This window comes from Apostichopus japonicus, chromosome 18 (genome assembly GCF_037975245.1).
Source record: "Apostichopus japonicus isolate 1M-3 chromosome 18, ASM3797524v1, whole genome shotgun sequence".
Classification (NCBI taxonomy): domain Eukaryota; kingdom Metazoa; phylum Echinodermata; class Holothuroidea; order Aspidochirotida; family Stichopodidae; genus Apostichopus; species Apostichopus japonicus.
Genome location: NC_092578.1, coordinates 9,108,976 through 9,121,772, shown reverse-complemented (window position 1 = coordinate 9,121,772; position 12,797 = coordinate 9,108,976). Strand labels below are relative to the sequence as shown.

The 12,797-nt window shown below is 36.3% G+C and overlaps 1 protein-coding gene across 2 annotated transcripts in view; it reads right to left on the bottom strand.

Annotated features, from left to right (window-relative positions):
- The window catches only part of LOC139958895 (integrin alpha-9-like), a 96,058-nt gene that overhangs the window by 42,269 nt on the left and 40,992 nt on the right, over window positions 1-12,797 (bottom strand). For both annotated transcript variants that reach the window (XM_071956319.1, XM_071956318.1), the window contains exon 7: window positions 7,005-7,150. In XM_071956319.1, the coding sequence (XP_071812420.1) occupies window positions 7,005-7,150 (146 nt within the window). The remainder of the gene's footprint in view (window positions 1-7,004; window positions 7,151-12,797) is intronic.

Sequence of the window (12,797 nt, the reverse complement as noted above, 5' to 3'; positions counted from 1 at the left end):
CCAGGATAGCAAAAGTCATTTCGCATCATCATACTGTTGTCACAGGCCATCACACCGATGGAAACAACTTTCGACTATTTTACAGTAAGTCCAAATGAAAAAAAGTAACTTGATACCCTAAATTACTTGACAAACCATATACAGTAGGAGATGAAAATTATACTTTCAACAAATATCATGCTTTTTTTTTTTTCTCCTTCTTCTTCCTTGCAATTGTTGATTTCTAAACAGTATGAGGTAGAAATAACCACACATAAATTGAAAAAAAAAAATTGACACTAACAGCTAATAGGCGACAGCTGCATCCTATCATCTCCTAAAAGGTCTGAGGGAAGATTTAATTCTCCAAAGGAATGCTTGGGCCTGGGAAGTTCACAACTATAGGCATTCAATTTCATTACATAGAAATGTGAAATTAATAGTTGGTGAGTGTTTTGACAATATTTTGATTTTATGTTTACGTGAGGCTCATCACAGTGTAGATAAAGGGTGCTGGTAGACAGCTATGGGGCTTTAAGTGCTGCATGTATCCCAACCATGCAATATGAGTCACCACATAGCACCATTGGCAGCTGGCTAATGGGTCAGGATGTGGTTACTGATATGTATAAATATTATGAATCACTAGCTACTGTATAATACTCTATACTAGACCTGTACAAAGTCACAAATGTGACAACTGGTACTCAAGTCATCAGAGAGGGGGTGGGGGGTGGGGAGGAGGGCCTGATGAGAGGGGATCGGGCCTGATGAGAGGGGGTAGGGGCCTTTAGGGCCCAGGACCTGGTGGTACTAAGAGGCTGGAGGAAATGGGATAAAGAATGAATTATTCTCATAATATGATATTTGTTAGGAAAAATCCAAACAGAAAAAAAATCATACACTATAAAGATTGCATGAATTCTAAGAGGCTGGTACTAAGAGGCTGGAGGAAATGGGATAAAGAATGAATTATTCTCATAATATAATGTTTGTTAAGAAAACTCCAAACAGAAAAAAACTTCATACACTATAAAGATTGCATGAATTCTGAATGACTTGCATGAAGAGAGGACCAATGACGTTATTGACCCCATGGGGGGGGGGGACTGGCTCCCACTTAGTTATGGGCAATTACTCATTACTTCAGATACCATTGTATCACAATTGCAGTATACTGTACATATACATTCAAATAACAATGTCAATTCCTTAGTCTTTACCACAGAAATGTTCTCTGACAGCTGGCCAAACCATATCCATCTACAGTATGACATGTTACTGTGTATCTCAATATACACCACCAAGCATGCCTGATATTATTGCGGTTAACTCTGATTCAAAAGCAGGAGGCCACAAAAACAACTTTGTAATTCTTCGGCGTAAAGAATGGTATGAATTGCTCTGTAAAGCAACTTTAAATCTTGTCTGACCTAATAAAATGTTATCATACTGTACGTTATCAGGTTTTAATGCGCAAAATGAGAATGTACACAGTACAGTAATATATCATTAAATTAAAGATACTTTCCCAGATTTTAAATTTAATTTTTTAATGACTGAACACTCATAACCATTGAGAATGATTAGTGTATATTTGCTATGTAATTTTATCATTGATAGAGCAACAAAGATATATTAACACAACATTGCTGCTTTAAAGATAGAGCCACAGCACTCACACTGTAATCTGAAGACTAGCTATACTATAACTGTTGTTACATTTGTAACAATTTGGCCAGCACTTCATACCCCAACATACTCCATTCCTCTCCTGGAGGGTTTGGCAGCAGGAGTGCTTCTTTTCCTTGACATTGTACTAACTTGCTCACATTCAGCAATCTCACTAACACATGGGTACAGAGACTGTTGGAGACCTTCAACACAATAAGATCATGTTACCTAGCTGACCCAGTGACCTCTACACTTTATCTGCTGGGTGCAATCAACTTTATGTGAACAGTTATGATGACATTACACAGATCAAATTTCATGTTTATAACTATGTTTACAACCATGAAGAACCCTTTGAGCTCTATGAACAATCGATCTGGAATACATGTATATTCAGTATCACCAACGTTCTCATAAAACCCTAACTGCAGCTACTGTATGCATATATATGCAAACCTTGAGTAATGATGACATTAAACAGATCCAATTTCATGTTTACAACTATGTTTATAACCAATAAGAATCGTTTGAGCTCTATGAACAATCGATCTGGACTGCATGCATGTTCAGTATCACCAACGTCCTGATAACACCCTCAATGCAGCTACTGTACTGTATGCGTATATATACTGTATATACATGCAAACCTTGACTCTAGCTTCATAGAGGTGCATATCTTCAACTACACAGAGACACTGAGAGACAGGCAATCTTGCATGTTCCACACTTCAAGCATCATACATCTCTGACTTCTCACGGCCACCTTGCATGAAACTAGAGACAAGATGAATTTTTATTTTCCCAATCTAGTAAATGGCATTAAGTGTATCGGCGGGCGAGTCCATGTGGAATGTCATCTTTACGGAAACCGTTTACATAATTTGCGTGTCAAAACATCCGTAGGCGATTGGGGTATGAAGACTGTCACCTCAGCTTTGTATGAACATGTTCCGTACAATATGTTCAACTAGGTGGAAGGTTATTGCTTGCAGACAGAGGGAAATTTATTGTATAGATACAGTAATGTATGTATTATGTACAGTTTATCTTGGGGTAATTGTGAGCTATCTACAGTATGTGTATTTATGAAAAAAGTGAACTTCTGAAAAGAAAGTGTGGACCCATAGGATGAATAAACATGGAATGGAGCATATTGGTATAAAATGTGTGTTTGTTTTGATAACTCTATGAATTGAACAATGAATCCAGTACAACATCCCATCCCTCTTTCCAAAACTTGTTTGCCAAATTTCTTTTCCTTCGGGATTGTAAGTATGTTTGTTTTTCATCCTTTATTCTTGATGTGCGCTCAATCAGTATTAAAGCAAGACTTTATAAAGGTTAAGTTGTTGTTGGAAAATGTTGTTTTCATATTTGACTATTGCATGTACATATATATCTAACTAATAATTGTCTTTAAGGAAATTGATTTCAGACCTGACATTCAAACCGAACTCTCAACAATATTCAATCTGTCGACATATACTGTAGTATACCAAGACAAGGTACAGTACTACTGTATTTTTGGGGACGAAACATTGAATATTGATCACATTCTTGCAATGTATATAAGTGATGTAAACATGAAGCAGATTAATGTAAACATGATCAGTATTAATGTTAACATAAACGAAGAAATGCAATTACAATCTAATCTGTTCCATGAAACAATGTTGTAATCAGCTTACAGTATATCTATGCCATAAAAACTTTTATTCAAATATACTGCACAAGAACCTTCCAGTTTTATCCACCACATTTACCTACAAAATTACAAAATGTCTTTCGTGAACACGAAATGAATACAGTTAGTGTACAGTATTAAGTGCTACAATCTAATTACCGTACCAAATAGAAGAGAACAAATGTATCAAAGAACACAGAAAACGTATCTTTGTGTGCCAGACTGCAGCAGCAAGCCAACATGAATTTTCCAACTAATCAATCAAATTTCACCCTGATTCACTGGTTAACACAGATGACATTAATAGTGTGTGACGTTCATCATCGCTGGGCACATAAATTTCCCAGCCAACCGTGGCAAATTTTGAATAAATAATGAAGGCTTGGTAAAAAACTTGTATAGATATGAAAAAAAATATTTCGTGAAGACAATACAAGTATAGATCTGCTCAAATTAATATGTCACAGTTAACGCACTGTATGTAGTCAGAGAATTATCAATGACAATATTTAATACAGTAAAATTGTGACTAGATATCATGTGCTGTACATTACCTCTATCCTAAGTACTTAGATCTCATCTTGTACGAACTGTACAAATAAACATCAGTTTAAACTCTCCTTCTCATTCTCTAATGGCCTCTTCTGACATTATTGGTGAATTACCTCCGTTTTTGGTTGGTCATAAAATAAATCACCAGTGATTTTGCAGTTTCCCCGTAGCTCTTGAAGCAAAATGTGTCATTATAACTTTTCCATTGAACACAAATTTCACCGGGATGCTGTATAGAATATGGTCCTTTTCTTTAGTTAAAGTAATAAATTATAGAGCACATCTCTTTAAGTTTCATCTCCAAGGTGGCATGGACCTACTCTACTCTCAGCAAATAATTGATCTGGTCGTCCTTTTTCTATGCAGAATCAGTGCAAAGGCGTATATATTGCAGTTTTTCTGCACACATACCAAAGTATTTGATAAGAGAGAAAACAGAGCTTTTTAGAGTTTTGCACAAAATTTGAACATTAATGTATTCCCTCATAATGTTTTGCCAAGTTGGCTACATTCAGACGTAAATATTGCAACATTTGTTCGCTTTAACTGTTTGGCTAAAGCAGCAGCTAGCTGTAATGACTGCCATTAAAATACTCATCAAAACTACTGGTGTATACAGTAAGCTACTATACAAGTATACATGCAATATCAGAGGACATCAACCACCATTAAATACATGGATACATACACATGTAAGCTATTCTAACCATTTCTGTACTGCTCTGCATGTGTGCCTTCCATTGAAAACATCTCAATTGGTTTATAATGAGGTATAATCTTAATTTCATCACATTTCCTTATAAAATAAACTTTGCTTCCATTGCCAAGATTATATTCAGCCACTGCTTCCCCCCCCCCCCAAGTGTAATACACAGAAGTCAGAGTGTGCCATTAGTCATAACATAGAGCAGTCATGCATATCGAGAATAACACCCTCAGTGAAAGACATTTAACATACAAGCAGAGAAAGAAGTGCAACATACTGCATATTCATATATCAATCAGCTTCAAACGTGTGTATAGTATAGTATGGTACACACCGTACAAGGGCTGATGGTACTGTGGGCGAGTAAGAATTCAAGGTCATCAGTAGTGGCCCCCAATTTGCTACATGTTTCCAAAAGATCTTCCAGGGAGACTCTTGATTCTCCAAACGACTTTTTCCAAGTCGAGAGTTTAATTAGATAACGACAAATCTTAGCGATGAACAGATGATCCGAGGGTGACAGTTGAAAATGCTTGGTGATCATTGGTTAACATGAGTGACCGTTATTAAAATTTCTAGCACATTTATGGGACGATGCTGATGAACTTTAGAAAAACTCAATCTTTAAAAAGTGGTCAGCATTGCCACCAAACCTCTTCACCCCTCTCCCCTCTTTCTCCCATCCTAAAGATAAAATACACTTATGTCAATTATTGGTCATTCATATTTTAACGGCCCTGCAAAAGCTTTTTCATCAGTAATTCTGCCTTGAGCATTATTATCGATGACTTTTAGCCACAAAAGTAATATTCAAATGTTGACAATAATAGAGCAAGGTTGCTTATAGTCAGGTTTTCTTTTCTATACCACTTTTATGTCATCAGAAACGAACCTTTAAACATCTAAAAGGCATTAAAAAAATTGGCTGGAGGACTACATAGTCTATTACATGGACCATTCGCTCAGTTTGTCAGATGCGACCCCTATTTGTATATAATCCATTACAAATTTGTGGAGAAGGAAATAAATTTGTCAACCAAAGGTGCTCTGTGTCGTTCATATGAAGTTAAAGGACAATGTCGAGTTTTTGGTCAAGTTTCTAAGTTATCAGACAATGGATCAACAGTAACAATTAAACTTTCGATCACTGACTAACCAAGTCATTATCGATTCAGCCTTCCAGGAGCAATACAGACATTAGCATTATTCAATATATTGAGAACTGGATTGTAGCTTTAGATACATTTCTAGCACTGATTTTTTTCTTTCTTTTGCCTTGGGCTAGATTATATCAAAGACTAAACTTAAGATAGTCATCCTTTAAGATGGTCTAATGTTTCCCTTAATTCTCAATTATGTCTGGAAATTATTTATTTCAGAGGTCAATTTCTAAAAGCAAATGGACTTCAAAGGACATCTGATTTTTGGCAATTTCAGCATATTGCATTTTGGAGGCATTTATGGATGACACGTTGTATAGCTTCATTAAAAGCCCAGATATATCTACGAACGAAAGTTTCTACGCAAGTCTTCTGCATGTTGATAAATGATACCTTCTGTGAGAAAAATCAATTCATTCCGTTCGTGGGTCATAATTCATTAATACCCACAGGACTATATCACTGCAGTTCCACTGTAGGTGTTGTATTCCATTCTATTTGGGGGTGACAGATGTAAATTATGAGAAACTCTGTTCCATGATGATGTTTTTATGTTAATGATTAGTAATTAGGCAAGACTTTAAACCACGAGACTTCTTGGACCCTTTCATATTGATTCGGCTGTCATGTCAATGTCAGCCTTTGTACGTTGCACACGACAAATAATTGTGTTCACGCAGGACTTTATTGCTTGAGGATAAGTACCGTAAGTTACTGAATGGAAAATTCAATCTAAAATCTTTGAAGGCTACAGTTTGCAGTGCCTAAAACTGGTTCCAAATGACTCTGTGAGATCACGTTCATATTCCTTTACTGTATGTACATAGGGAAACTATGACTGTGAGATCATGTTCATATTCCTTTACTGTACGTACATAGGCAAACTATGACTCTGTGAGATCACGTTCATCATCCTTTACTATATGTACAGTACATAGGGAAACTATGACTTTGTGATTTAACGTTAATATTCCTTAACTGTACGTACATAGGGTAACTAGGAGTTTCATGGTCATGAGATCAGAAGCTAGAAAGACAAAGTGATAAACCCTTTACAAGGAATAATTTAGTCTTCTAAGTTTGTGCAGCAGTTTTGAAGGCTGTGAATTTTATTACTTCCTACTGTAGTACGGTTTCTGTATACACGAGTTACAATGAATCCTTGTACTGTAGGTCTGTAGAAAGTTGCAAATTATGCACACCTTCTGCAATGCGATGTCAGATAAGTTTACACCATATATATACTCACTGGTTCTCCATAGATCTCTTGGTAGACTGTACTGTTACTGATATCATAGATAGTAACCTTCCCGAGTTCTTTAGCCCGGGGCGCACCGGCCACACCTTGCACGTCTCTGGCTGGACCGACAAAGTGACCGGAACTAACAGCATAACCTGTGGGTAAAAATGAGAATAGATCAAATCAGTACAAGGCATTGAGAGGTGCACTATTGTTCTAATGATTGATTCTGAGAAACAGAAGTTTGTATTTGAACTAGGAAGTCACACATATTGTATGTTACAGAGGCTAGATGCATTCCATGATTATAAACCACCCCCCCCCTTTTTTTTCTCCAAATTTCAATTCAATTTCCATATACTTCAACCAGTCAATTCACTTACAAGATAATTTTAAAGATAATAAATTTCCATGACGATTCAGAAACACTATAAAAATGCACGACCATGCAGTTCATATTAGTGGGTGCATTCATAGGTGAACTTTCATTCCAAACAAAGTCAGGGAGTAAAATAAAAATATTTTGAAAATTTCTGACCTACAGCTATTGCGTATGATTATCAAGTTACACAACAGACACTCTGTTTGACAAAATTCATCGAGTCGAAGAAGTCATTGGGTTTTACTTCTCATTAATGTTCACGTTTCAGCCAAAATAAATATTTCCATAGAAATCTTATTTCATTGATTCCGTACTGTACTGATTGGTTTGGTATTATAAATATTGCTTAACTGGACAATCTATATTCAAAAGAGATCTCTGATCTATGTTCAAAAGAGATCCCTACAAAATGTGGTTACAAATAGTTGGCAGATTTTAACAGAAGGTACAAACTCAACCATGGTTACTGATCCACATCATGTGGGTACAAATAGTTGGCAGATTTTAACAGAAGGCACAAACTCAACCATGGTTACTCATCTATGTATGTGGGTACAAATAGTTGGCAGATCTTAAAAGAAGGCACAAACTCAACCATGGTTACTCATCTACAGTATATGGGAACAAATAGTTGGCAGATTTTAACAGAAGGCACAAACTCAACCATGGTTACTCATCTACAGTATGTGGTTACAAATAGTTGGCAGATCTTAAAAGAAGGCACAAACTCAACCATGGTTACTCATCTACAGTATATGGGTACAAATAGTTGGCAGTTCTTAAAAGATGGCACAGACTCAACCATGGTTACTGATCTACGGTATATGGGAATAAATAGTTGGCAGATCTTAAAAGAAGGCACAGACTCAACCATGGTTACTCATCTACAGTATGTGATGAACAACCTCTCCAAACAGCGACTGTAAAGTTAACAGGAATTCTTCCATTTAGAGAGATATATCACAGATTTAACGTTCCTTCACACGTTATGGCTGAAGACTTGATCAAGTCTACAGACCTATGACATCATCCAGCCACAGGTATTTTCAATTTTGCATGTTTTCTTTATTTTAGTATCAGGAATGTTTATTTTCTGTACAGTAATGGAGCTGGGTTTTGCAAATATTGAATCTGTAAAAAAAAACTGAACCAGTTTCAATAACACATTCTGCCTTGAAATGACAGCTCCCAGACAAAAATTTTGAACTCCCAAATGGAGCTCAATATTTTTTGTATCTGTTTGGGGGAGGGCCTCTCCTCGTTGATCTCTGTCATGTGAGCTGAAGATGCTGGTAGAGTTTGTGTCGCTTTTACTTAGAGACTTGAACCGACATTTAATACAGAAAATTGGTGCCACATCATCGGTATCATGACCCCAAGTTTCAGCATGCTAAAAACTGCTACAGGTATAAGTTTTCAAAAGTACTTTGCTGGAGGTTCTGATTACCCGGCAGTTTTCTCAGAGATTAAGGTTTGTTAGAATACAATCATAATATATCATTTGACACTTGCATTTCACTAAAAACTCATTTCTTGACCAAAGTTATGAAGACAATTTTGGACAAAACACTCTCAGTCTTTTATGCTCATAGAATGTGTTACAGTCAAGCAACTAAAACTAGGAATATTGTATCGTTGACAAATTATGAACGAATATCGAATGAAATAATGAAGCCGGCAGGCAGAGACAATTTACGTTTTTACAAGTACATTACATCTTAAAATAGACTCATACTGTAATGAATCATGTAGAAGGTCCCAGCTGGGCAATCCATTTTGTGTACTGAAGACCAAGAATTATTTCCTATTTGGTGTCGTTTCATATCACATACTGGGCCGTTCACCACTTGTCTATTAAATTCAATTTCATGGCAATTCAAGCCAGAATATACACACTGTTATTACTGTATTTCAAAGATCATTTTTGTGATTAACAGAAGAGGTACTGTACACATTTCAATTTTGAAATGGAAAGAAGAATGTGAATCATAATTAGAGATGAAAAATCTTGACTACAGTAAAAGAGTGAGGACTTCACATTTCATATGACATTTGCATTTTATTAAAAACCACATTTTTTGACTAAATTAGGAAGCGAATGTTGGACAAAAACTGTCGGTCCTTTCTGCCCAAGGAATGTGTTCCAGACAAGCAACCTAAGTAGGAAAGTATCGCCAACAAATTATTAACAGAGAGAGAATGAAATAATGAAGCCAGCTGGCAGACATACTATTCTTTTCTACAATTACAGTACAGTACATCTTCAAAATGCACAGTAACCTTAATCACAGTATCAAGACAGACAGCCAAAAAATGTCACTCATTTACTGACACAGGGTTAACGAATAGCAGATACAGTTACTGTAAGGTTGTAAACCCATTAGTCTTTTATAGAGAGGCTAAGAGGATGGATTTTATAGGCATCCCGCACGAGACCAGAATGAGGAAAAACGCAGAGCAAGACGAAGAGGACCAGGCGAGATTCCCGCCACCCGCTTCTCTATTGATTTTCTACCATCAACATTGCAATTAACCACTATTGCAGAAAGAATTTTACCCAGTAAAAACTCGTCGAGAACGTGTAGAAGCTGAGGACGAAGTAGTTTAATGAGTCGTGGCCGAGCTCTTGACTGTGCTTAGTCACCCATGGGAGTCGATAAGAATGTACTCCCAGAGGCCAAACGACTATGCTCAAGGAGAAACAAGTGGGAAATTCGGCAATGTCAAAGTGTGCCGCTGAGGCTTTCCCTTAATTGACGATTTTACGCTCCCTGGGAATAATCTCTCAACATCGTGTTATAACCTCTTGGAATTCACAGATGAGGAAAAGAAAATGGAAATCTTTTTCTCTTTTTCCTTCTTTCTTCATTTTTCCATTTTTTGTAAGTCTCCACATAATTAAAAGTGATTTAAAAGTGCAAAAAGATTTATTGTGTATATATTTGAAAATAAACAGCCTCATGTTAATTGATGATAAATCTTTCCACAGGTGGAAAAATCCTACCAAACAATTTTACAAAGGAGAACATTGATGTGAGAATGCACATAGGTCACACTGTAGGTCAAAGTGTGGATCACTGGGATTTTTTAGGGAAAATCCAGTTGGCCTGAAGGTGTGTAATCTTTACAGACAACCAATAAAAGCAGCAATGAAGGGACTCCCATAACATATCTTGAATGAAAAATAAAATATTGATCACAGTTTCATACATATGCAGAAGAACTTAAACCATTCTGCAGCATATATAGTACAGTTTTATCTCTGCCAAGAAAGCTTATTTTCTCACCTGCAACTCCAGTGCCACTGTACCTACAGTACAGTAGTGGAGGGTGTGGTACAGTACACTGTCAAATGGCTATATACAGTAAATTACTGTCGATACTGTATGTCAATGGACTGGTTTAATATATATTCAGCCAACAAATTGATAAAAATTATAACTTTTGTTGTACCATACCTGGTACAGTACCGTTCACATTAAATCGGCCGTGGCATCGTGTATCGTGATGCCCTTATCTTGTTCTATCGTTTTCTATCGTGAAACCTGACTACTGTAAATTTTTTGTACACGCTACCACGATATAACGATATACCACGATCACACGCTATATCGTGATACCAAGCCTTCACGATAGCAAACATGACTGCTACATTCACGCTAACATGTTATATCGTGAGATCGTGATTTCAAGCTGAGCGCATCACAATTCGTAACTTCGTTTGGGCTTTGGGTTTTTATTATTCACGATATTTCGTTAAGTCGTAATATCGTGTATCATGAAGTTCCTACTCTACTGTGCGAAAATCGATCTTTACAGGAGTTCCGCCTTGAGAACTTTTTGATGTCAGTTCACAACTTTACACGTTTAACTTTTTATTTAACAACAGTAACGTTACGTACGGATAGCGACTTTTCTGTTACTAGTAGTGTTAGTTGTAGATTTTATGTTCCACGTTACTTTGAATAGTTGGCAACATTTTGAAGAATAATAAAGTACTAGTAAGCCTTTCTTGTGTTAAGTTTTTATATAATTTATCGTTGGTTCGAACAGAATGAAAAGGGAAAAAAATTCCACCCAACAACTTTGAAGCAGTGCCGGTTAAAAACAAAACATCTTCATCGTCCGCGCAAGGGGCCTCCCTTTTCCTGATTCCCGAGTCTCTATTCGGATTCAAGAAATCTAACTAACCTTAAAAATTATTTTGTTAAGGTTGCCACATATTCCAAACTAGTATTAGCGCATGAAAAGAAGAAAAACGTCAGCCTGTTTTTTTTTCAGATCTCAGTACGAGAAACATGTATTTTATTTGGATAATAGAAAAACTTTCTTTAATGTGGTTAATTAATATTTTCCTACCCTAGCTATATTTGATAAAACCTTCATTAAAACCGACTTTTTAGAAAATGGATTTTGAAGCTCAGTCAACAATTTAAAAAATGCTTACCTTTAAATACTGGCGTCAAAAAATACATTTCGTATTTATTCCAATAAAGATCCACAAAGGATAAAAATGCGAAGAACAGCTTACTAAATAGAATTGAAACTGCATGTACAGTACATGGTCATTTTAAGTATCCAAATACTATACAAAGAGATCGAGTTCACCGAAATACCCCTTTTCCCTACCACCTGAGGAAAAGCGTCTTTTATTAATTATAGTACCATACAGTACTTTACATTTGATACAAAAGTAACATCTACAACTTCTCAAAATTTGTATGTGTCACAATAGGTTAAGTTTTAACCGCACAGTACCATTAATAATTTGCATATTACATCAAAAGTTACACTCGGGCGTCCAGATGGCGGGAAAATGTACAATCATGTACAATTTGTTGTGTCGTTCCCACGGTGCAATGAACTTGGGCAAGTTGCCAAGTTCGAATGTCGTTGACCTACTTATGTTCCGTAAACAATGTCAATGGGAATTATGTGTGTAAAAACTTGTGTTTTTCCACGTGTTATATATATATAGAAGTTTTACGTAAGCGGAGTGAATTTCGGGGCGGCTCGTTGATTGTGAGGAAGCACTTATCTAAGCATCAATATTTGTGAAATATATCGTACGGTTTTGCTTCACAAAATATTTTTGACTAGTAATTTCTCAATGTATTAAGAAGGGTGACATACCCTATGTTCCGACGTCTCTATGTTCCGACGTCTCTTTAAGTTCCGACAATTTTTTGAACCCAATTTTTTTTGTTAGACCCAAATTCTGTCTGACTAATTTTTTGGGGGATTCAATTTTTTCGGACCCAATTTTTTTGGGGACTCATTTTTTTTTACCCAAATTTTGTCTGGCTTAAGTTATTTTTTTGGGGGGGGGGGACTCAATTTTTTTGGACCCAAATTTTCTTTGTGGAATCAAGTTTGTTAGACCCAAATTTTGTCTCACTAACTATTTATTGGGGGGGACT